The sequence below is a fragment of the Nestor notabilis genome, unplaced genomic scaffold, assembly GCF_000696875.1.
Source record: "Nestor notabilis isolate BGI_N333 unplaced genomic scaffold, ASM69687v1 scaffold14396, whole genome shotgun sequence".
Classification (NCBI taxonomy): domain Eukaryota; kingdom Metazoa; phylum Chordata; class Aves; order Psittaciformes; family Psittacidae; genus Nestor; species Nestor notabilis.
In genome coordinates this window covers 1-26,492 of record NW_009931560.1, presented here as the reverse complement: position 1 = coordinate 26,492, position 26,492 = coordinate 1, and the positions used below count along the sequence as shown (strand labels likewise).

Sequence of the window (26,492 nt, the reverse complement as noted above, 5' to 3'; positions counted from 1 at the left end):
GTGGGTTGCCCGCCTGGGCCATCAGGCCAGTGTGCTTCCCCCGCTGCCTGCTCTGTGCTGAGGCCAGGCCACCACCAGCATAACCCCTTGTGCTGGTGAAGGAGGGCTGCCCTATTGCGTGATGAAACACTCGCTGGTGTTTGCTCTGTAGTGGGGGGCTGTGTGACCAGCTTCATGCTGCCATGCTCCTCAGTGGTGGGGCATCCAGGGGATGGGCAGCGGGGGTCATCTCAAGTGTGGAGTTTGCTGTGGCAAATTGAAGTCTTTTTCCGTGTGATTTGGGAACTCTGATGCAGTGAATTTTAATAAATACTAAATTTAATGAGAAAAGAACAAAAGTTGAATCAGTACAGCCATCTCTGGCATTCTCCTTTGGCGACAAAAATCAAGTCTGTTCTTGCTGTCTGTCTTGTTTGTTCTGTAACAAGGTTTTCTTTCAACTGTTTTGTTTTTTTTTTTCAGTGATGGCCAAAGAAAGCAATCAGTTGATGTTTCTCTGAGATAGAAAGTGCAAGTTATACTATTGGAATGTTTCAATTTTGTATGGGATAAAATCTGTACTTGCTCAATACAGTGGTGACTTCAGATGGGGTGTGCTGACCTGGCATCCACTGCCAGCCACCCACTGGTGGTGGGCCGTAGGTGGCCAGTGGGACTGGGGCACTATGCCTTTGTTCTCTGTTTGGGGGGAAGCATGAAGTAAATGGAAACATCTGTTGAAGGCCATCAGCAGCAGAGCAGCATTGCCATCTTCAGTGTTGTAATTACTCTGCTGTAGCTTTCAGTCCTCATTGAATTCACCAGGTAAAACTCCCACTTTCTCCTTGGGTGAGGATTTAAATACATTGGAGACCCTTTGGTGAGCGATGTTTTTGTAATCAGAACTGGCACTCAGACCCTCAGGCTTCTGGCACAGGAAGGCAGAAGAGGCATCGTGCACGCGTACTAACGTACACCAGCCCTGTTACAATAGCACAGGGAGCGTTTATGTCCAGCCTTTCTCAAAACAATGAGGAGCTTTATGGACTTAACGGCTATTTTTTTGTTGTTGTTCATAGATGTTTCTGGTGGGTGAGAACACAGCACGCCTTCTGCACCAGCTTCCTCCTGTCTCTTGGGTACTGCTGAATGCTGGAGGGGATTTTTATGTCAGCCTTTATATCTGAAGAGAGCAAACATGTTTCTTTGTTCTCGTCTGTAGCTGCTTACAGCAACATGAGGAAAACATTATTGTTGAAGTATGAATGGCTGAAAAGCGTGGTGTTTTCCTCAGTTTCGTATAATTTACCTAAGACAACTACAAAGCCTGTGTCAGAGGCAGGAAGAGAGTCTGGAAGACCTTATCTGATATATGTTGTATTCACAGTTTGAGAGTGAGTCTTCCTGCATAAAAGCCCTAGTGGGAAGTTCACTGGAGTCTCATAAATGAGGAAAATTTGAAGAAAAAGTTGAAGGAAACAGAAAAACGAACTGCAGAGGGAACAGAGGAAAAAGCTGAAGAGCCTTGTGGAGATAAGAGACACATAGTCCTCAGATATGCTTAACTGTTGACACCTCGAAGCAGAGCAGGGGTACAGCTAGCCCATGTCACCTACTCTTGGGTGACAGACTTGTCCACAGTCTTGTCTCTAGCCACCTTGAACTATCACTGTGAGCAGAGGTGTGGTGCTTTCAGGGTTGGGTGTGCTGTAGTCTTCGAGCTGTACCTGTTGTTCCTAGGCTGTCCATCAGGGGCTTTCAGGGACCTGTCAGACAGTACTTTTTGTCTGTAGCGTTTTCTAATTCAGAGTTGCAGTTCATGCTAGCCTGCGGTTCTTCAGTTGCTGATCCTCACCATGTTTTCAGTTCCAGAGTGCAACATTTTAATCACTGTCGTGCAATGAATCATCTTATTGATGGTTCAACATCATTTGAGTTTCTTCATGCAAGTTGCTATATTTTTGCATATTATCTAACTTTAAATGTAATTTGAAGGGGGACTGAAGCAGAAATGTGCTTGTTGTAAGGGAACAACTGTGTAATATGTTAAATAAATTCTCGGAGGCCTGTAATTTTATTGGAAAGTTAATGACTGTTGGTTTTTGTCCCTACCTTGAAAGCTCTGAAGCTAATGAAAAGTACACTTCTAAATTGTTTCCCAGTTCACAAAACTCTTCCTGTCATTACCTTATCCAAAAGCCATGAGCTTCTTAAAGAAGGAGAAGAATTTGAAGTTACATGCATAATCACGGATGTGGATAGCAGTGTACAAGCTAGCTGGATTTCTCACAGAAGTGCGGTGAGTACCTTTAATTGTATCGTGTATGCCTCAGCACAGTACACAAACTCTCTGTAGATATTCACATACTTGTCTTAGATACCTGATGCTGTATCAGTTTGGATTTATTGCATTTCCAAAGGTCCCACATCCCACAGGCTGATGAAGGGCCAGCAACAACTGTCCTGTGCCCATGCAGATGTCTGGGAGGAAAAGCATCTGCATGAGCTTTTCTCCCCAAGCAGAAATTAAAGTTAGGCACCTCAATGTAAAGTTTAGGTGACCTCTGTTGGGCTGCCTAAATACGGAAGCATGGAGTGCCTACACATCACATTGCAATCAATGGGAGCTGCAAATATCAACACATGGACTGCAAATTACATATTCTAGTCGTTATCATTAACAGTAAAATACCTGCTAATTAGCGTGGGACTGTGTGTGACAGGAATAGTAGTAAGCATTTGCAGGAATGATTAATTCATTTAAATTACATGGTGTGCCTTACTAACTGGGGAAGTTCTGAAAAATGAACCAGTGAACTGGCTTCTGTCTGTATAGTTGAAGTTACTGCCTGGCATCACCAGATTGAATTATTGGCAGGCTAAGTGCTCCAGGGGAGTTGATTACTGGCAGCATAGCTATTCTGCAAACGAGGGACAGAGACATCCCCTCCCCTGGTCAGACAGGGTGCTGCCAGCTCTGCCTTTGAAATGAGCAGCAGACACTGGGTTGTTTCTAAGGACGATTCTTGGTCTTCTGGGAATACCCTGAAATTTCTATTAATTAGAAGCCCTTGTGAAGACCTGTTAGTAACTCCTGCCATATATGATCCCATGCTAATTGGCTGGTCTTTTACTGCTAATGATGGTGATCAGAATATGTAATTCACAGTCCACATGTGTATGTGTGTATGGAAGAAAAGACTTCTGTGATGCTGTGATGTTTGGATAAATCACATCTCCTCGGGCACATAGTGAACAGGAGGCCTGTTCCCTGGGGCCGGGTATACTGTGCTTAGCTAATCCACTGCCTCTGGCGAAGCTGCTCTCGCTAAGTGCTTGCTGCTCCAGAAATCTGACCACGCAGCTCCGAAGGTTGGGGACGTCTAAATGAAGGTGGCAGGGGACACGCAGATGGGGGTTTTGGTTCTTTGCCAAGGTCAACTGCAAGTCCTTCATCTGAGAACTTAATTTGTTCCCTTACTACCCTCCCTTTTCTTTGTTATGGTGTGATGAAACTGGGGCCTTCCCTTAAGTTTTTGTGCTTTCTCGCTTTTCATTTTGTGAGTAGGAGCCACGAGGAAAATATTTTTGACTGAATAAGTTTGACCTTTCTGTCCTTTCTAATAAATAGTAGAGGATGCTATCTTTTAAATACTGATTTTCAAATTAAATTTTGTACTAGACCAGAACACATTAAATTCATGTTTAAATAGATGCAAAACTACATTTTCTCCTGAATATGTGGGTGGAAAAAGATCCAAACCACTTCTTCCTTGCATGACTGAAGTTATCACCACTTCTGAAAATTAGGAGACTTGTTATAAGCAAACACATCCATACAAAACAAACTTTATTTGTGATTATTATAACTCAGGAAGAATCAAAACTGTGTTGAGAAGATTAAATTTATCTAGAAACTCTTGGAACCTCAAGAACTGAAATAATTCTATTAGAAAATCATAACAAGTCCAGGTCTGCATTTGGATTACTCAATGTAAATATATTAGTCTTTCCAACCACACCAAGCATTCTCACAAAAACTAAAGTCAAGACCTAAAGACATTTATTTTTTCCTATGCATATGTAGGCATAGAGTCATGATATACTTAATGCTTTGAAAAGAGAATGAAGTTTCCACTTGCTTGTAAGATTAAGAAATTTAGATTGCTGTGGACCAAGAATCGGAGTGGGTACCAGAGGAAGGATGCTGTGTAAAGCCTGATACCAGCAGGTCTCTCTGCAGCATGTGATCAGGAGATGCTGTGGCCTCAGGCCATAGAGCAGCCCAGTTCAAAATGAAGCTCCAGCACCTTAAATTCTCTCTTGTCATTCGCTGGGAAGCATTGCAACCATTGGAGAGTTCACTGATTTTTCAGGCGTGACTTTAGTGGTGAACCACACTTCAGAGTTGCAGTGACTTATTACAATAGCTGCAGCTTCTGAGCATTAAGAAAGTCAAGAGCCAGTGGCCGTTTTGCAGCAGCTAGAATTGTTGTTAGTGCAAATAAAACTTGTCAGTTCCTCGCCATCATCAGCATTCGAAATGTAGGCTCAGTGAGCTGGGTCTGACTTTGGGCACAACACCCTTTTCTACACACGCACACATGCACACACGCACACACGTTCTTGCCTTACACTGGAGCTGGAGGAGGAGAAAAATTAGGAATAAGGGGAAGGAATAGGACTTAGGAGAGGACATTATCTCCCAAAGACAGCTGATCACACACTTGTTTTGCATGGAGAGATTCTAGTGACAGGTTTGCCGTGCTGGCTTATTATTCCGGTTTAAAGTTATGAATATTAATATAGCAAAGTTATAATTACTTCTATTTTTAATTTATCTAGGAAAGATGCTGCATACACAGTGTTTTAGATGTTAATTGTTTTTTACCGACAGATTGTTACAAGCAAAAGCAGAAATTTGGGTGATTATGGATACGAAAGGAAATTAACATTGAACATCCGTTCAGTGGGAGTTAATGATTCTGGAGAATTCACATGCCAAGCAGAAAATCCGTTTGGAAAAACCAATGCCACAGTAACCTTGAAAGCACTAGGTAAATAGTTCTTGTAGAAATCTTAACATTTCTAAGAGCGGGAGGTGGAAAGTGAGAACACTGTGAAGCCATCCCTTCCATCTCTCTCCTTTCCCTCAAATCTCAGTGAGTAAAGTTGCTTTATTAAAAGGTTATTGCCAACTGGTACCATATGGGATGGCTTAGGAATTGTGGCATGGATGACTGCTTTAATTTCTGTAACCCTTTGTATGTTATTAGAATGTGATATTAGAACAACCACTCAACTGTGTTTCCATCTCTCTGATTTGTCTCATCCTTCCTGGTTTAATTTTAAATTGAATCCAGTCTTCACGAAGCAAGTCATTTACCTTTGCCTGGTGCTATTCCTACACTTAAGTAATTTGGCAACACAAGCATGAAGTGTATCTTTAATACCTGCCTTCCAAGCACAGGAAATTTCACTGACATCAGCGTGTCACTGTTTTTTACGTAGAAGCTTTATATGTACTTCTATTTAAAATGATGCCACGAGGAACGTTGCAGTATGCATAGGCAGCATGAAATTGTTCCAGTGCTCACCCCTGTAGTATACCCACTATCCATCATTTCCACAGGTTTTGGATCATGTCCCTTAACACTGAGCAAACTCCCTCTCTCCTCCTGTTTAGTAACAGGTTCGGCTAGAGTCTGCTATATATTAACTTTGGTGACACACAGTGTCTTTTGGATTTTAGAGCTGCTAAAATGTGCTGATTTGATAAATTAAGGACAATTAAGAAATGTTAGTGTAGTTAATAAGATCATTCTGAAGAAGTCTGCAGAGTTGCCTAGAGCTGTTTCAGTTCCTTACCATTCAAGGGTGTAGTAACTGAGGGAAGTCTTGGATCCTTTCTCCTTTTCAAATCTGCTTTTTGGCTGCACAGATACTCGTGCAATGTTGGTTGGTTTGCTTTCCCTAGTAAATTAAAGAAAACAGAAGTGTTTGACCTGTGCGTGCCAGAGCAGCAGTGGTTTGAGTGCCCTTAACCTTGATCTGCTGTTCAAGGGGGTAGGGCTCAATGTTGAGGATGTTTCCTCATTTTTTCACAGGAGAGACTAAATTCATGTGTAACAGAGGAAAACAGTATGAAGTATGAAACAAAATCTTTTCCCCCAGGGTAACAATATGAAAGCTTTTGTTATAAGAGGAGGGAAGTTCTTAACTACAGAAATTATTAGGACTATGACTACATGTGCAAATGTGGCTTTAAAAAGGGTTGACTTAAGGTCTGGGGACTAAAATAAAGTACAGCATTATAAAAAGTAGAAAATAAAGTAACAAGTTGGAATTTAGTAAAATGCAAAGTTTGTATTTAATAAAATATGCCAGAGAAAAGCTGGAATCTTTCCTTTTCAAGGTACTTTTCTCTCCCCACCCCTCTCAACTTTGTCTTAAAATAAAATAAACTCTACCTCCTGGATGCTTTTCACCATTCATTGTCAAACTGACTATATTTACCTGAACTGTGACAGCTCTCAGGGTCCTGGGAAGTGTATGGCATGTACTGGAGAGATCCTGGGATTGTATCAGATCCTAAATCACTGTGGCTTTAAAGTTTGCCAAAAGGTTTACAGGAAATAATGGGTATTTTTCATAAATTTCCTGATTACTTTTTTTAATAGTTAATTTACCTAACTGTAAACAGTTTCTAGAACCCTATTTGGGGGACTGATAGCACAATCATAAAACTTTATTAGCAGACTCTTGGGTCCAATTTAGAATCTAGCTTTATACAGAAAATAGAAGAAAACTGTCTGAATAAACTGAAAATCTTCAGTTTCCAGATATAAATATTTTTCTCTTTCCTAATGATGGGGAGCATTTTAGAGCATACCTGCCTGCTGTGAGTTTACTTCATCCTTTCTTCTCCAAAGCATCTGTCAAGCGCTCTGGCAGCTCCATATGCTTTCACCAAGCCCCACTGGCTCTGGTTTTCCTGAGCTCAGGTGCCCAGCTGGCCACAGCAGTTTGATTACTAGAAAGCGGGAAGAAGCAGCGATCTGAGATTGACTTTTGATCTAAATTCAAGCTCTCTCAGTAAATGTGTTTTCTTGTAATTGCAATCTGCCTGTCAAACTGGTAATTCCTGTATGAATTTGTGCAATAGGACTGAAAAATGTGTCTTTTCAAAGTGAATAATCCTGAAGCTTATGAGTTTATTAATGAAATTAAAACCGCTGCAGTAGGGATGCTGTTCCACATGATATTATGGAACAGAACTGCATAATGATAAATGCATAACTGTATAATGATAAATGGTATCTGCCAAATAAAAGATTAAGACTCAGCAGTAGATGAACAGAAATACTTTAGTTTAAGACAATTCATATCCAGGCCTGTGGACTTAACGTGTTTTTGTCTAATTACAGTTTTTAATAGCTTCATTCATAATGTCGTTCTTAATTACACTTGACAAAGCAACCTTAAATACTCTAGTATATTGTCATAAATGATCAATTTGTCTTGTTTTCTTAGTATTTCTTTCATATGAGACAGTTAGCAACTCTGAGTTTTTGAAAATATAAATATTTGAGTAGTCAAACACATGCTTGCCTTTTTCCAAAAGCAAATAGGGGGTATTTGTCACCAAAAGATGGAATTGTTTCTCTTAAGGCACTCAAGACTGCTTTAAGTCCTGTGTCTCATTGCTATATAAACCTAGTGGCCTTGGTTTTGGCAGGTGAGGGTTCAAGTTCTGCTTTGTAGATAAGGTTTCCTCTTTCACAGTTATCTGGATGTTTAATCTCTGATCTTGAAGTAGTCTAAGTGTCGTTAGAGTACTGACAATCCTCTAAATGGCCCTAAAAAAGTTTTTCTTCTCTTCTTATGACCATCAGTTAAAGGATTTGTCCGTTTGTTTGCAACAATGAATACCACAATAGATATAAACGCAGGACAAAATGGAAATTTAACAGTTGAATATGAGGCATATCCAAAACCGAAGGAAGAACTCTGGATGTACATGAATGAAACATTACAGAATTCATCAGACCATTATGTCAAGTTCAAGACTGTGGGCAGTAACAGGTAATATGAGTGCCTGTAAGTGCTATAGATTTCACTTTGAAACAGCAGCCTAGTGTCTGCTCTGGAAAGAGGAAAGTGGAGATGGTGAGAAAATTGTGATTATAAAATAAGTTGTAGTACACATGGCTTACCACAGTAACTGGTTCAAAGTCTGCTAACTTAGACTTGGAGCAGCACTGAGCTAACCACACCATCTGAGGACCGGTGTGCCCACAAGATGCCATCCTGCCCAGTAAGCAAAAACAGGAATTTAAAGTGTTTGTCCACTACCACAGCAGAACCCAGTGCTCTAGACAAAAGCTTATACTTTTAATTCTGCTGGGAACTGTAGTCTTCTGAGCCATGGTACTCCAAAAATCCAGTGAAACACCTAGCACCTATGGCCTGGGTTGTGGGCTTGGGTTCCCCCCTCAGCGAGAAAAGGAGCAGGCTGTGGTGGGTGCATGGGGTCTGAGCCTGATGCTAAGCTGTCACCTGGGTACAAATCTGGGCATTAGGAGTGGCAAAACTTCTGGACACTGTACTGCAAGAGCCATTGTAATGCAAGGTAAGAGTGTCTGCATGGAAAGTGTCTGCAGAAGACTGTGTGCTGGTGATTCACTTCTCAGCTTCCATGTAGCAATTGCCTGTTCACTGCAAGTTGTGAGCATCAGTAATGCTTAGTTTTTTTCTTTACAGTTATACAAGTGAACTTCACCTTACCCGATTAAAAGGAACAGAAGGAGGCATTTACACATTTTTGGTGTCCAATTCTGATGCCAGCTCCTCTGTAACATTTAATGTCTATGTGAAAAGTAAGTAAAGTGAACAGTCTGAAATATTTCATTATCATAGTCATTGTATTTTACACAACATAATGTATGCACAAGATGTCACAGTGTGGTTCAGCATATGAAAGGCTTTCTGAAGTGAAGCACATGCTGGAAAACTATTTAAATGTCAAGATATAAAAGTGCAGAGTACTTACACAAATCTACCTACTATCCAGCATGACCTTACATTCTAGCAAACGTATTCCAGAGGTTACCAGAGAGCAGCTAGATACAGGAAAAAACTGCAGCACCTGAGAACAAGATCTCAAAAATAAGCATGTATCATAAACCTTTGATAATTTAAGGTGGAGCAAGATACATGGGGATTATAATTTGCATTTTTGGCAGCATGGTTAAGCTATTGTTCGTCTTTAATTTGCTTGAGTTGGATGCAGAGTTTGAATGCTTGTCAAAAGAATTATTCGCTTGTGCCTTTTGGCACTTAAATAGTTTTGTATAATAATATAGATCACCACTGGTTTAGAAAAATCTGCGTAACTTTACAAATGCGTGTGCTGTCATCTTTGGGACATGCTTGTTAAGAAAGAGCATCGGTTTCAGTTCCAAACAGCATTCTTCAAGACAGAAGCTAAACGTCAAAATTAATTCAATCAAACCTTCAGGAAACCCTGTCCTTCTTAGCAGAGCCATCCTGTTAGAGCATTTCATGCTCTCAGCAAACAAATATTGGCAGCTGCTAAAGGCCAGGCTTAAGGAAAATTAAACCAGGAGGGGACTGCATGCAAAGTGGAGAAACTATGGTGAGGTAGGCAATGATGCCTTCAAGCCCAGCAGGAGGAACTATGTAGAAAGTGAGTGAATGTGCTACAAATACAGTTCTGTGTTGCTGCTGTGCTTTAGTAGCCATGTGTCCTTCTGCAGGCATAGGTTTATGCAGAGGACTGTTGAGGCTTCCACAAACACACAAAATCCTAGATACTATTTTCTGAATTCTTCTCATTTGTCACTGAAGGTCATCACTCATAGCGTCACTGTTAGCAATGCCATAGTTTGGGTCTAGAAATGTCACCTGGGCTTCTTCCAGAACATGGCATTTCTTTCTTCATCTGTGAATGCTGTCATTTGTATCCTTGTGCCTTTTCTATTTCCCAGCTGTGATTTTTGAGGTGAGGGCTCTGGTTACTTCAGATATCCTTTGCCTCAATGGATGAGTGTGGGTTACAGTCATGAGGGATAATTTTACTATTTTACAGATTAGTGGAGCAAATTGTTGAGCCAGAATTTAATTTCTGGGAAGGAATGTGAGAAATTGCAGGTTGCCTGTGGAACTCCCAGTTCACATGAGTGGATGGCGTTTTTTGACTTGCAGCATCATGTGAGTGCTTGGGGTGAGGGGCTGCTTGTGGTCCCCTCAGCTCTCCCAGGCTCTGTAGGCTGCTTGGGAGCAATCTGGTCACAAGAAGTGAAAAATCCCAACCCACAGTTTTGTCATCATCAGGTGTCAGTTCTTGGTGCAGTGCTCCATGTTGCCACTTTTGAGGAATGTGCTGCTTAATAAAAGCTGAAAACCTCTATAGATGTTGATTAAGAAACCAGACTAGGAAGAGCATGGTGAAGCAGGATGGTCGAGGCAAGAGGGAGGATAGACAGTTTAGTTCTTCTGATTGGCTTGTCCATACAAACATCAGTATTCAAGGCTTCTTCCCTCTTGCTTCAGCTACTGGCCTTGCAAGTAGTAAGATCAATCTTGAGATTCAATGAGCACATTTAAGCAGTCTCACAGAGCTCACGTCACCATGCACTGTGGCTTTGGGTGGACTGCAGCCATTGCTGAAGCATATGGATTTGACACACTTGACTCAAAAAGAGTTTCTTTTGGTGTTTTGACTAAGTTCCTGCAAATATTTTTTCATTTTGGAAAGAAGAAATGAAATAGATTGATCCTTCCAGGGGGTTGTTTTTAAGAAAAATAACCTCTTTTCAGTGGTTTATAAAAATGCTCATCGTTTAGGTTTGGAATACAAACTGCATGACAGAGCCTTGGGCAACATGGTTCAGTGCGAGGTGTCCCTGCCCATGGCAAGGGGGTTGGAGCTAGATGATCTTAAGGTCCTTTCTGACCCGAACCATTCTATGATTCTATACCGTATTATCTGACATAGCAGAGTAACTGCCAAAGGTCAGTCATGTGTAGTGGGTCAGATCCTGATCTAATGGTGCATCCTGACCTGGCACTGTTGTCAGTGGGGATTTCTCATAAATTGCCAGGATATAGCTCATGATGTTTACATGTCTTGGGCAAGTAATCAGCAGAAAGTAATCAAACAGGTAAAACAGGATTCATAATCACGAGAATGTCTTCACATAAACAAAAAGCGATGCTGAAGCAGTGCAGAAATGCTTGCCTTGGATTTAAACACATTTAGTAATTGCATATGCTAATCTGAAACAATACAAAATTGCTTTAAAAAAAAAGTAGTAATTTATAGTAAATGTAACATAAAGTAAGGAAGGAAGGAGCTCTGAAATTAGGAGCCAAATGGAAAATTACAGCTTGACAAGCAGCATGCTGAACGGAGTTGCAATTAAGAATTTGTAGAAATCTCCAGAGTGGCAAAGTACAGTGCATCTATGAATTGGTAGAAGAATCTTCCGACTAGTGTCTGAGTTTAGTGTAAAATAATATCTGGGCTTAATTATAGTCAACAAAAAAATTATCTATGCAGTTGCTCATGCTGCAAAGAGAAAACTGGTGTTACAGATCACGTGGAACCAAGCTCAGCATTTTTTCCTGTCACTGGACTATGCAGTGAACAAGTAAGGAGTCACCATGGTATTATAAAATGATTTGTTCCCATCTAGAAAATGTAGCTGCAGGAGGAAAGCCCTGTCTCTTTGGCTGTGATGACAGACAATACCTATTCAGTGTTACTTCTTAGCCATTCACTTTGTTAACAATGAAGGAAATTGGTAATAGAAAGCAATTAAATGCACAATGATATCATACAGAGCACTGAATTAAAGTAGGAGTGGCCTTTTATAGATTGTTTGATACATTCAGAATCATTTATAAAAGCTGAAAAGCGCTTAATCAACTTGGTAAAATTAGAAGCTTTAAGACGTCTAATGACTGATTATGGATGGCAATATGCATATATACCGAGCAATGTAATGAACCATTAAATATTTAAAGGGTTAAAGCCAAAACAGTAAGCAAAGTCTAGTCATTAAGAGCCTGTCTGATGCCAGGGTTAATGGGGCAGTGAAAGTCATAAAATCTAGCACAATAAAATCTCTTTTAAAAAGACGATGCTTGGTGACAGCTTGGCATCTGTTTGTAAAAGCTAGTCCATCTTTGCTCCAGCATCCCCTGGAGCACGTACGCTGGTGGGTGAGGAAGATGGTCTGGCTGCCAGAAAGGGGTGCAGGTGCAGTGACATGTGTGTGGCCTGAGGTGGCAAATGGCACAGTACAGGGGGACGGCAGTAGCAGCTGCCCCAGTCCCCTTGGGTACTGGCTGCAGGAGCTCTTTGCTGCCCAGACTGCAATACATCCCTTAATTTCTCTGTCCAAGGGAAGCTTGGGAGCCCTCTGTGCTGGTGGGGAGAGACTAATCACCACATCACAGTGTTCCACCAGGCACATACATGTAGTGCTGCTCTTGGGTCTGCTGTTCTCACCAGGCTGCTGCAGGGCTGGACCACTCTGCCTGGGCTGCCAGAGGCATTATCCCTGCATGGCCTCTCGTTCCCCTCTGCTGCTGCAGGATAAGTCCACATGGCCACATAGACTGGCTTTTATCGCGCTAGGTTTTTACACCAGAAGAAGCCCGACTAATGTGGGCATTTTTCTTTCTCTCACTCAAAGTCAGAAGATGGTAGATCTCTGGCAGAAGATGGGAACCCAGCTCTGGCATGGTATTTTTTCCCAGGCTTAATGTTCATATTCCTCTTATATTTGACTTCTAATTTCTCTCATTTCTTGAGTTACATTGTGTTACAGCATTGCCTAAAATATAACATATCCCTAAACAAATTGAATGTGGGCAGTAGATGATATAATTACAATTTCACAATCCAACCATTTCAACAGGAGTTTCAGAAATGTGAATTGTGTGTATTCCAAGAGCACTGAGACTGGGTGAAATGCTGTGCACTCTCAGAAAGTTCCTCACCAAATGGGTAATGCTAAAAATCCATCTCAACATTTTGCAACAATGTTTGGTTCTTGGTGGTTTGCATAAAACACAACATGCAGATTTAGAAATGAAAGAACATTTGGTTCCTGTAACATGAGTCATGAGGATATGCTATGTGATTGAGAATATATGTGTGCTTTATTACCTCTAATTTAATCAGCAAGTAGAATACTCATTAAAAACTAACACCTTGCAGTCTCTGTATGTGGATTTTATCAGAAATAAACCTGTGTTTTCCCACTGTAGTCTGTACAGCTTCACTATTTTCTAGAGTATTAGAAGTTCATCCTACATTCCTGTGAAGTTGTATTAACTGATAATGGACTTGTAACCTTGTACGTGTCAATTGAGCAGTGTCATTGCAATAGAGTCTAGTTTCTCCATTATCTTCTTTTTGGGTGATCTTGTAAGGAAGCTAAGGTAATATTGTGGGAAATAAAGCTTCTAATTCAAGTTTCACCAAGAAAAACAGCTTGCTGTGTTGGTAGTGGCCTTGGCTGAAGCCTATGACATTGGACTAATGACTCTGAAGTCCATTTGATCATTCTAGTTTCCTGCCATACTTGAAACAGCAGCTCCTGAATCAAGTGCAGGACTAGGTCTGGTGTAGGATGTGGCAGGAAGCATTGGCTGGCTGGATTGCTTTCTAAACTACCAAAGTAATCATGAATTATCATTTGTAAAGCTAATATGTTCAGCCAAATATTAGCTTCCTCTGCGTGCAGTGTTTCAGAGAGTCAGGCAGTCGGGCACTTTGGTAGCGGTATCTTAGAGGGACATATGTCCTCTGTGGGGACTGGGAGGTCTGCACTGGTTGTCTTGCACTGTAGTTCCTTTTCTGGTTGCGGTGTAATATTTAATACACAGGGCAGATGTAAGAGAGATGTGGTTTGACAGATTTAGTATGCTTATAACTGTGAAGAAACTGTCCTTTTTACAGGCGGGTAAAGTCATGCTGCGCAGGAACGGGAACTGCACTGTTGTTCTTTGGGTTGTTTAAACTCTGGGCTTTGCTGGTTTAGGATCTTTCATCAAACCAAACACTCAGTAGAGTTAGGTATTCTTCCAAAATCCAGCCCAAGCATTCAGTGTAAGATCTGATATTTTCACAGATGGTCAATGCTTGCAGGGCACCGATTCAGACCTGGACACACTTGAGCATGCAAAGCTATGTTCACCTAAGTAATTCCACTGATAATGATGCACACAAGTTGCTGGGGTGAAATGCAAATGGCAATGCAGATTCTGTGTACCCCTAATGTGTGACCCCCATTTTTGTTTATTGCAGCAAAACCTGAGATTCTTACTCTGGATATGCTTGGCAATGGTATTCTCCAGTGTGTAGCAGCTGGATTCCCAGCCCCAACCATATACTGGTATTTTTGCCCAGGAACCGAGCAGAGGTGAGTTAAGTAAATCAGAGTCTCCAAAGGTTATTCTAGATGCAACTCACCCATTTATAATTAAAAATTAAGAACATAAAATGACTTGGTAACACTTGTGTTCAAATGTTACATCACTTTTTTCATCATTTTGGCATTGCATTATTTGCAGTAGTTTGGGAAGACCATTTCATTATTCTCCTTTGCATTCCATCCTTGAAAGGGGAATAACCAACATTTTCTGCTGCAGAAAAGTAAAAGCCAAACTTTATCTCTGCTGCAAGCTAGCTAAGATTTGCATCAGTTTGGCCCCAGATGACACATGTTCTGTATGCGGTTTCTCAGAATGACAGTCACAGAATCACTTGTGAATATGGCTGTTATCTTCTGTTTATTGTGTAATGATGTAATTTTTCAAGGCATAAAGTAATTAGATTTCTATTCACATGAAGTATATGACAAGTAAACAAGAGTGGAGTTATTATGAATATAACCTGATGTCTAGATACCACACTTCTAAAAAGACTGTAGAGTTTCATTTGAAGTGAGAATTTCTGAAGCACATTTTAAGGTTTTGGTTGAATTCCACTGTGGATGTAGATGTCATACTAGCAAGTCAAGTACACAGTCCCACCTGTGTAATTAGATTTGTGCCTAAAATAATTGTTATTTCCTTGATTTTTTTTTTTTTTAAATAGTACTTCTTTTTTTGGTCTTAACTGTGTGCTCGTGTAGTAAGTATGTGACATATGAAGGAGAGGCAGAATCTTAAGAGAACAGAACTGGTTATTTTCTGGCTGCCTATAAGTCTGATGGCATTGTATGAACATTATGGAATATTTTTTGTGTGCTGTAATAAGATTATGTTTGGGAAAAGTTTTCAAGCGTAGATAATGGACCACAACTGCTTGGGGCTGAAATTGGAGATGCAGGTTGAATGGTACATAACCGTTAGTGGACTTACAGACCTGAAGGTATCTAGCAAAACTCAAACACAAAAGACCTCATGGTGTCCAGTTGGGTCAGGCTGGATGTATGTATCCATTTCACCGACTACATAGAAGACAGTGAGGCATCATGAGTAGGCTGTTTTGAAGATAAGATGGTCAGCTGAACCCCTTTGCAGAGCAGTGTTGTTCAGTTATCTGTCGCTCTGGCAGTGACGTATCTGCCTCAACAGCAGGATCTGTCATCCATTCCATGGCAGGTAACTGTCAGTATTGTTTCTCCTAGGTGTTTTGATTCACCAGCAATATCCCCCATGAATGTCAGTTACACAAATTCGTCAGTGCCATCATTTGAACGAATCCTGGTTGAAAGCACCATCAACGCCAGCATGTTCAGGAGCACTGGCACCGTGTGCTGCGAGGCCTCCAGCAATGGGGACAAGAGCTCTGCTTTTTTCAACTTTGCTATTAAAGGTAACGGCTGGAGCAAATGAGACCATAAAACATGGGTGCCATTCAGCAATTTCTGTAAGAGGATTTTAAGTTCTTTACCTTTGCCATAAAGAAGTTTATGGTACTATGGCTGAGTATGTAATGACGTATTACACTGCATGTTCTGCCTGTCAAAGCATTTCTTTTTTCAGTGTAAGTTTTTCAATGAATATTGTGGTGTCATCTTTTTCCTGCTGCAGATACACAGCATGGTAGGTAGCTGGTTGTCTTCTGTCTGTGCAGCACAGGGACAAACCACCTACAGCATTATATTGCCTTTCCCTCTCTCCCTCCCTCTTCCTGTTGTTGTCTGTTTAAACTGGTTAGGCCATCACTTCTGTTCCAAGGAAAGACTGCATTTTTTAATGTTTTCACAATGTCTCAGGAAAAATGTGGTCCTGAACTTCCTTGGAGCCAAAAAGCCCTGCTGCTGTAGAAGAAGTAACAGCATACTGCAAAAGGGCTTAAGAGTTTTGTAGAAGCATTTGTGGGTTTGTGGGGGGGGGGGGAAAGCGCTAGAACATAGATGACTTGAAATGTGCTTGTAAATCTGTGCTCTTTGCAGAATCAAATGTTCTTCTGCTTCTTTTTTCTCTGTTACACCCAGATGTAAGATATAAACAAATAAACCAGATTTGGGGCAGATGGGTTTTACTGGAATGGTATTCCTTTGCTACTCATCACAACCTCTACTTGCAAAGACTGTGCTGTAGATATCATACTTGAGAGAGAAAAAAGAGAAGAAATTAGGACTTCAGAAAAAAGCTTTCTTTAACCTAACTTGACTGAGATCATGCAAGCCTGTTGCATTAGTTGGTCTTTGTGTCATTCGTCCTTATTGATGAATCTGAGACTCCTTAGGCAACTAACTGGATGGTCTCTGTGTGATCTCTGTCCCCCACAGCTCATTCAGGAAAGCTATTCTGGTGTATCTGGAGCACATCCAGGAAAGTAAAAACCCCAAGTCATGTTTCACAAGGAAGAACCAATGAAAGATTTTCACCTGCGTCTTTTTAATACAGTTTTTCAGTACTGAAGCAGAATTTTCTGTTTCTTTTCAGAACAAATCCGTACCCATACCCTTTTCACCCCTTTACTAATTGCATTTGGAGTTGCTGCAGGGCTGATGTGCATCATAGTCATGATTCTGGTGTACATATATTTGCAGGTAAGACCAGAAGCCCCTCTGCCTGAGTTAGGAAAGTGTGCGAGCTGCCTGTGGAGGCTTCGGGAATGACAGCTGTTCTCCTTCTTTTCCAGAAACCCAAATATGAAGTTCAGTGGAAAGTTGTTGAAGAAATAAATGGAAACAACTATGTTTACATAGACCCAACGCAACTTCCTTATGATCACAAATGGGAATTTCCTAGAAACCGATTGAGTTTTGGTTAGTTTAGATTTATTTAAACTTCATCTGCAAGGTGAAACCTTCAGGTCTCATATGAGACTTTGGTCAAACACAGGAGGGTTTTGTCAAAAAAGACGTGCAATAATGGAGATAATGATAATTGCTCATACTTACCTTGGGACAGAAAGCAAGCAGGCATATCTACAATAGCTTCCCTGATAGCAAAATGAAATATTGAACCCTTTAGGAAGAAGTGCTCCAAGTCATTACAGCTGTTTGTTTGGGTTTTTTTTCTTTATTAGGTAAAACCCTCGGTGCTGGAGCTTTTGGAAAAGTTGTTGAAGCCACTGCTTATGGTCTGTTTAAATCTGATGCTGCTATGACAGTAGCAGTAAAGATGTTGAAAAGTAAGTTGCTTTAATATACTGTACAGTTTTTCTCACTTCCTTACGGACAGTGTGTTACATACTGAACATTGTGCTTTGCCTTGCAGCAAGTGCCCATTTAACAGAAAGAGAAGCCTTGATGTCAGAGCTTAAAGTGCTGAGTTACCTTGGAAACCACATTAATATCGTGAATCTACTCGGAGCTTGCACTATTGGAGGTGGGGTTATCAGCAGATTATTGATTATTTCTGTTTCTCCTTTTATTGCCAGAAGGAGGAACCCTGTGAAGAAGAATCCAGTGCCGCTAAGTACAGAAATCTTAAAGACATTTTTTGTTTAGGCAGGGTGCAGATCATCATGACTATCACCTGTGAACTGGTGAATCTACATTTTAGGCTCGTCCTAAAAGCAGTCATGAGACCACTGTAGCTGCAGCTAAACGGGAGGATTGCTGTTGCTCTCTTTCATTTGAGCCACTGTGTGCTTTCTTCTTGAGAGAAGAAAATGCAGAAATGCATGGCATAAGTTTTTTCCTCAACCACACTTTTTCTCATGGATGAGAGAAGATATGTGAACTGATTCTTGCTGGTATCCAAGGTGAAGTCAGCAGGCCTGTCTTGTATAGTCTTCCAGCCTTCTGTTTGAACTGTAAATGCGTCTGTTAAGGCACCACTGAAATTACAAATTCTAAGCAGCAGAAAGTTGAGAAAAAGACTTTTCCAAATAAAGTATTGCACAACACAAAGGTTTCACGTTTAATGTTAACTTTAAAAGTTTGTTTTCATACATAGTAAAAGCTACAAAACAGCTGAAGTGTCAATACAGTGATACAGTCCTGTATTTTTAATTTATGTGCATTTTAATATGAAAGATGGTGTTGCTTCTTACGCAGATATTTGCTTTTTAAGTTTTTGCTTCATTTTTCAAAGAAGAAGAGCTTGTAAAAATTCACAGATTTAGATGGAGGCAAAACATTTCTCACTTTCACATTTAATGATATAAAAATAGGATGAAACAATTTTGTTTAAGCAGGCGACAAAGTAGGCTCGCTGGCCTGAGTGTGTGTCTGTCTCAGCTGAAGATACGTGGCGTCTGTAAGAAAATCCCACCACAAACATTGCTTTTGCTACGATGAAAGCTGTAATTTTTAACTGCAGAAAAATGGAAATGGACTAGTGAGGTTAGGAAACGGTGGTACAGAACAACCTTACAGATGAAATAACAAGCAGTGCCATTACACATTCAAGGGCCATAGCTGGAGTCATTCACTCAGAAAACATATGTTTGATCTATAAACATCCGTGCTGGAGATGACTTGATTCTCCTTTCTGATTTCATTTTAATATTCTAAGACCTTGTGCAATGTAGCTTTCTGTCTCAGCAGGCTGTTCTGTTTGAATGATTTTTCCTATTATACTGCAGAATATAACACTCTACATCATTTCCAAAACATTACTGAAGGAGTGTGAAGCTCTACTGTAAACAGAAGTGAATCAAAAGGATTAATGTTTGAAGCTTGAATTACTCTAACGTTTGGAACAAATAACTTCCTTCAGGAAGTGAGCAAAATCAAACAGATGTGTCTGGCCAGAAACATTATCACATGAAGAAAGAGAAAAAGACCTTATTTGTTTAATTTTTGTACAATGCAATGCTATTGAGGGGGATGGAGGGAAATTAATTGGGAGTAACACAGCTTTAGCTGGACCATAGTTGCTGATCTATGAAAGAAGAAGATACTGTGTTACTTTTCTATAACTTTTCAAGTCTAGACAATGCTAGGCAGTGTGATTTTTAATAGTCCAGCTTGCATGCTTGGCTGAATGCTATCTTTATGTAAGGCTTTCTGCTTTAAAAACAATACTCACCTGCTTTCTAAACGTTGTGTGCATCTACAGGTCCCACTCTAGTCATCACAGAGTATTGCTGCTATGGTGATCTTTTAAATTTTCTGAGACGGAAACGAGATTCATTTATTTGTCCAAAACATGAAGAACATGCAGAAACAGCAGTTTACGAGAACCTTTTGCATCAGGCAGAGCCTGCAGCGTAAGTATGATCTGCTGAAATGTCCTTGTGTTTTTAGAAGATTGGGAAGGAGGAGATACCGAAGTTTATCAGGGGTAAGAGATGTGGAGAAACCTTCCATGCAGCTGGCTTTGAAGAGACTTTGCTGGGCAAGGAAACAATTTAATTAAAGAGACTATTTGTACAGTGGGTGTTTTTTTCTAACAGAGTGCGATTGATTGTAGACACTCACTTTTTTACTTTATCAAATTTCCTGTAGTTATTTCATGCAACTCCTTGGCTCCAGTCTTTGTACGTATTTGTGTTTATCGTTCCTGTTAAACATCGGCAGCACTCATTTAGCAGCTTGAATGACAATTCCCCCAGTGTTGGGGTTTTAATACTCTGAGTTCTCATAAGTTCCTGCCTTCAGAAATGGCTTCTTACAAATTCAAGCCAGTGCATTACAGTATTAGAGGCAAGCTGCCACCTATACAGCTCGCTAGATTTTGTGATGACATGGCCCATGTCACGATCCCGAGATTGCTCTTGTACTTTGTTTTTTTTTCCATTTACTTCATCTGTGTATTTTTAACACTCTGTTTTAGATACCAGCCCAGAGCTCTTTCCAAGTACGTTTCTAAGCAGATTTCCTGCTCTCTCCTTCCCTTTGCAAAGTGAGGGGAGACATAATTTGCCAAAACCAAGGGGCTGTTACAGTACCTGCCCATTTTTATTTTTAGTCTGTTTATTGCCCTGGTGGGACCATTACTTTGTGTTGGCAAACACAAAAGAACCAGGCAGACACTTAGGAGGTGGTAAAGTCCTTTGTCTCATCAAGCTGTAGAACTGGTGGAGCTGTTTGTGCCGTGGATTGTTGGTAATGGCCCAGAGGGGTTGGGACTATTGAGGTGATGCATATAAAGCTGTGATTTGCCTTTGGAAGTGTGTCCTCTTTTCAGTGGAGGAACCTCACTGAGCACAATTTGCAAATTGAAGTATAAACGACAGAGTATTTACCAAGTTCTCATATTAGTATTTACTGTAAAGTTGCAGATGCTAAACACATCAGATGTGTTCCTGGTGGTGACTGAAGCTATCGGTGATCTCGTTACTCCTTTCCATGGTAGCTCTGTGGCTGCATTTATTGTTCATAAACTAAACAGATATTTCAGGCTAAGGAAGGGCTATGTGTATGAGTTCTAATGGCGATGAAGTGAAAAATGCCAAAGTACATCCATCATTTCTAAAGGTGCCCAAATGCGTATTTATAAACTCTATAGGATGAAAATCTGTACATTTGAATTATATATAGCAATAAGAAAACTTCAACTTAAAAAAATGTAGCAGATGGTTGTCCCAAGCGTCGTCTGATTCTTTGAAATACGTATGAATCCTCTATGGTACTTGGGACTGAATTTAACATTTTTTACCATTTGTCTTCTGCATTTCAATTGCCAGTTGAGTTGCTGAAATATTCTGGTAGAAGTTGGCCTAAGCAGAAGAAGTAAGCACTAGCAAATCCTGTAAAACATCTGGATGTTAATTTATAGAGTGAAGTCTGTATAAACAGTGTATATATGAAAGGTTTTGTTTGCTCACCTGAGCCAAACTCCGAACTTTGAGATGTATCATTAGCTGTACTGACAAATTATACAGGCTTTCCCTCGTCTTTTTACACACCCATAAGTTTCCAATCTACTGATCATTTGTAAAGCATTATATTCAGAAGGTTGGAGTAACCTTGGCTTTTTGTTTGGATGGCTTTTGAGGCCCTTTTCACTCAACTATGTTTCATTTCATCCACTGCCTCTATAGTGATGTTGCCAATGAGTACATGGACATGAAACCGGGAGTGTCATATGCAGTCCCACCAAAACCTGATAAAAAAAGACCAGTGAAGTCTGGTGAGTACACTGATAAGGAATATTGTTTGCCTGTGGGAATGCAGAGAGAGGCTTCATGGATTTTTTCAGTTTTATCATACTTTTCTCTCATGGATGGGGACAATTAAAACTCACTGATTGATATGAAAAGGCTTTAGAAAGAACAGTATGCTGAATTACATTGTCTTGTATTTCTCCACATTTAAGTGGAGTACCAGGATTATTTTCTGCTTTTTGGTGATGGGCTATTTATGTGACTCTAGTCTGGTACTTATTTAGATCACTGTTTTATTTTAACATTAAGACAACTCTGTTTCTAAATTATTACAGTTGCTCCACTCAAAAGCTGTTGTTTATATTGTGTAGGATCCTACACCGATCAGGATGTTACTCTTTCTGTGTCAGAAGATGATGAACTTGCTCTAGATGTTGAAGATTTACTAAGCTTTTCTTACCAGGTGGCAAAGGGCATGAGCTTCCTTGCCTCCAAAAATGTAAGTTAAGAATTTTTTGGAGCTGGACTGAATCAGTAGATTTCTGATGTCCTCTAGCATCACTTTCAGTGTTTTAATGTGATCTGTGTGTTTAAATGGTGAATATTTCTGTGTTCTTTTCAACAAGGACTGCAAACTGACATGTACCTGGAGCTTTGGCTAATGTTGGAGTTCTGTACTCTGCTCGTTGGCCAAAAGTGGAGGTTTATATCCCATAAAACAGAATACAGGGTGCACAGTAGTCAACATCAAGCAGTGCTATGGCACATTCACAGTTCAGGCTAGTACAGTCAGTGGCCTTGCTCATGAACAGAAACTAGTCATAGAAATGTCAAGAGAAGAGGCAGAAGGGAGGAACTGCAGTGAAATATGTTTGATGCACCCTGAGGCTCCACTGATTAATAATGTCATGTTCTGGGAGACGGCAGGTACAGCTGAACCCTGCTGAGCTTCGTTGGTGCCTCTTACGGGTTCGATCTCCAGCCCTTCCTTGTGTCCTAGAGCACACAGAACTCCTGATGGCTTTGGAGGCAGTGAATGTAAACCTCAAGGAGTTTTTTCTTCAGTCTTCTCTGGGGTATGGGAATTAAAGGGAATTCAGGGAAAAAATGGAAACCCAACATGTGGACTCCTTCAGGAAAACAATAAAATCTTGAGAGTTTAAGATTCATTCTCTGTGGCACTGCCGGAGAATTTACAAAATAACACTATGAAGACAGTTTTTCAACTCTCTATTTGCATTAGTTCTAAACTACACTGCACTCGCTACTTCTCTCATGCAGAATACTTCCTTAAACAGGAGAGGTATCGCACTGTGTGCTTTTTTGGGTTTTTTTAGCAGTATGGTGAAATGCACAGGATATGTCTTGGTTTTTAATTTCTGGAAAGATAAAACCAGCCTAGAGACCCACAAAGAATCTTCACAGGCTATCCTGAGCATTATAGGCATTTCTTTGGTTTTCGTAAGGGAGGTATTGCATAACAGAAAGAGATTTATAATAGAATAGAAGTCTTAAGCACAGCATAATTGTGATATTCGTATGGTTGTTCTTACATTATATTGGAAAAATGCTATTCAACTCATAAACATTGTAAGTAATAGAGACAAAGGATAGTACAGGTGCACCTTCGATAAAGAGCAAAACCAAACACGCAGTTTGACAGAAATGATGTAATTCTAGGATCCTGTGTTAACGGTGGAAAATGAGGGTCTAATTCTGCTCCAGTGGAAGTCCACATTAAAACGTGCTTTTGGACTTGTTTTTTCTCCCACTGTTCCTCCTTCCAAACTCTTTAGTTTAATTTTCATCTACCAACAGCTTTAAAACAGGCCTGTGGGCAAACACACATTACAGATTTTAATGGTTTTCATCAGGCTCCTCTATCCTTCAATATTCAGGACATCCACTGCTTAGCACACATTCTTTAGTTCTTATCTTCCTATAGAATAGCCCCAGAATTCACTATGCATCATTCCTGGGGACTGTTTTCTTCATAGTTTTTCCATTGATACAGACAGACACTGTGGCATTGAGTAGCAAAGGCAATAATGAATGTAAAACCACCTGAACATGAGGTTGGGAAGTAATGGGCAATATTGCTTTTGCAGTGCCGAATAAGCAGCTTTATTACAGAATTCAGCTGCACTGCACTGACACATTGTTGTGCTTGGACCTCTTCAGTTGTAGTGTATATACGTGCTCTTAGCTCCAGCTAGTAAATGCAGAGTAGTGTGGGCTGATGGATAAGATGCCTGAGATTGCCTCACAGCCTCAGGGAAGGAGGGTGCATGCAGGTCAGTAGTGCAGAGTACCCAGCTGCTCTTCTGCAACTTGCTTGCCTATCAAGGTTCAGATGCATAAAAGTGCCTCTGTGCAGGAGTCAGGATAGGAGTCTGTCCTGGGGGAATAATTCCCTTATTAAGCATGTAGTGACTTAATCACAAGACAGGGCTTCCTCCAATGGACAAAGTCTTTATTCAGTGCAGACTGCACTGATTCTGGAGGAACAAGGCAGAGACATGATGGATGCTTGACGATTCCTTCACTTTACTGCTTCAGTGCGGTTATGCTCTCACCTTTACATATGCAAAGTGCAGAATGTGTTGGACTGGGAAGTGAACGAGAGCCCCTGAGACAGTAATTGTCATTAAAAATAGTTCCTCATGTAAGCATGCATAAAGGACAGAGATTAAGGGGTTTATGCAACCTGCAGTTATTTTCTGAGTTTGATTTGCATAATTCTTGATATTTTAAGTAATTTTTTGTAGGGAATTCCTAAAGTTTCATATTTCAAGGAAAAAAAGACAAATTGAACCATCTTCAGGTATTCTTTAGACAGCTTTGGCCTACATACTATATACCATCAGTAAAGCAGGAGCTTAACACTCTCCTTTCCAGATGGAAAAAGAGATAATTTTGTCAGGGAACTGCCTCTGTTCTCTTAATAAATGCAGGTGGTTTCCACAGCTGCATACAAAGGAACACAACTCATGGAAAACTCAAGCACCCATCTGGAGCTTGGAAAATGTATTCCAGAAAATTGGAATATAAGCTAGCTAGGTCACTGAATGCATGACAGTTCACTGAAAGATACTGGCGTGTGAAAATTTATAGGATTTTCAAATACTTAGGTGTGCTTATAAAGATCTCATAGATACTTAATAATTCAGGTCTTCCAGAGGAGTTTTTCTGAACTGGGATTCAGTTTCTGAGCTGTTGGCTTTGAGTTGTTGCCATAATTCTCCCTATTCTCAGCTTTTCAGCATTTTTCCCTCAACCACAATAGTTATTAATGGAAGATTGGAATTATGTTAGAAGCAAACCACATTTTCCCCTTATTTGTCCTGTGTTAGGGAACAAAGCAGTGATTTTTTTTTGTAAAATGTCAGAGAAGTATGTGAAACTTTAGCTGCAAATGTGAAACAGGAGAAAATTGAAAGTGACTGCAAATGCTCTTTTCTAAAATAAATGCATAGACAACCTTAGCAATGTGGATCAATGTCATGATAGTAAAGATACTACACCAGAATGTTTAATCATCTGAGTAAGCTTATTAACACATGGCTTCATTATGACTTTCAGCTTGCCATAAAATGCATAATTCAGTAAGTTATATAGCTGAGTATACATGTAACCAAGCAACAGCCTGTTGAGATTATTATAAGATAGCTTGCTTTGTTTGTTATTTAGTGCATTCACAGGGATCTGGCTGCAAGAAATATTCTTCTCACTCATGGTCGAGTAACAAAAATCTGTGACTTTGGCCTGGCAAGAGACATAAGAAATGACTCCAATTATGTGGTCAAAGGAAACGTAAGTATATATGATACTTTATCCACCTGTTTTAAGTTTTTGGAGTTCCTGTTGTCTTGACATGCAAAGAAAGGTCTTAGACAGAAATCTAGATTTCCCAATTCTGATATATATCCATGCTGGTCAGAAACATTAGGAGGGGCAACTCCTGATGTAGATGTGTGTGCTGACAAAACCATTGGTATATATATATGTGTTGTTATACTGGAAAAAAACATGCCAGTGTCTAAAAGTGTGTTGCAGTGGAGGAGATGGTTTTGCTGCACCAATATAATGTCAAGTCTTTCTGTTACATCTCACTGTACTAAAAGTTATAGCTCTGTGAATAATTGCAAGTTTTGACATTGGAATATGCTGGTAGCTCAATCTTAAATATAAATATTTTGAAACTTGTTGTCTCTTGGCATTGCTATATTTGTGTATTACTGAAATAGTTCATTTTTAAAATGTCTATATCAGCTGGGGCTTGCATCCTTTTCTTTGCTGTAACACATCACTCAGACAATGGAAACTGGATTCTGAAGTGTGAATTTATTGATTAGGGCATAGTGGGAGGCAAAAATCCATGGTTTCCTTTGATTTTGTAGCCTGAAAGGGTCAGAGCAGGATAGGCTGCAGCTGCCTGGGGAGGGAGAGAGGAGAGGAAGCAGTGGCTGCAGGAGGCATCTAGTTGCATCTGGCCTGATCTTAAAGCAAATCAGGAGTGCTGGGGCATTGCTGGCTGTGGATACTGCTGGGAGGCAGTGCTGATGACAGTAGCTGGGGGCTTGCCCAGGAAGAGTGTTTACTGTCTGTGTTGTTCAGGAAATAAACAACTCTGGTTGTCTCTCTAGTGAGCCAGCCCATGGCAAATGCTTCTCTATAGTATGGCTGAAATAAAACTTTTGACGTATCGTTGCAAGATCACGTAAGTTTTCTTCCACAGTAGGACAAATGTTTAGAACAGAAGCCTGACTGGTTCCTACAGTCAGACAAGGAAAGGGCAAAGCAGGGAGAGGAAGGTGAAAGCAAATCCAAAGGCTTTCTGCACCCTTCCCTCTGCTCCAGTTAGCATTCCCAAGGGATGTCCCCACAGAAACTTATGAAAAATCATAGAATCATAGATTTTTTCAGGTTAGATAAGATCTTTAAGATTACTGAGTCCAATCATTAACCCAGCAGTGTCAAGGTCACCAGTAAACCATGTCCCTAAGTGCCACAT

General features: G+C 40.3%; 1 protein-coding gene across 1 annotated transcript in view; it reads left to right on the top strand.

Annotated features, from left to right (window-relative positions):
* The window catches only part of KIT (v-kit Hardy-Zuckerman 4 feline sarcoma viral oncogene homolog), a gene marked incomplete at both ends in the record, with an annotated part of 30,410 nt that extends 5,119 nt beyond the window's left edge, over positions 1–25,291 (top strand). Inside the window, 14 exons of the mRNA XM_010015975.1 lie at positions 2,142–2,278; positions 4,877–5,036; positions 7,875–8,064; positions 8,743–8,858; positions 14,324–14,438; positions 15,651–15,838; positions 16,918–17,024; positions 17,117–17,243; positions 17,507–17,611; positions 17,698–17,808; positions 19,489–19,639; positions 21,416–21,504; positions 21,850–21,977; positions 25,169–25,291. Coding sequence (XP_010014277.1) covers positions 2,142–2,278; positions 4,877–5,036; positions 7,875–8,064; positions 8,743–8,858; positions 14,324–14,438; positions 15,651–15,838; positions 16,918–17,024; positions 17,117–17,243; positions 17,507–17,611; positions 17,698–17,808; positions 19,489–19,639; positions 21,416–21,504; positions 21,850–21,977; positions 25,169–25,291 — 1,847 coding nt within the window. The remainder of the gene's footprint in view (positions 1–2,141; positions 2,279–4,876; positions 5,037–7,874; positions 8,065–8,742; positions 8,859–14,323; positions 14,439–15,650; positions 15,839–16,917; positions 17,025–17,116; positions 17,244–17,506; positions 17,612–17,697; positions 17,809–19,488; positions 19,640–21,415; positions 21,505–21,849; positions 21,978–25,168) is intronic.
* Positions 25,292–26,492: the final 1,201 nt, after the last annotated feature.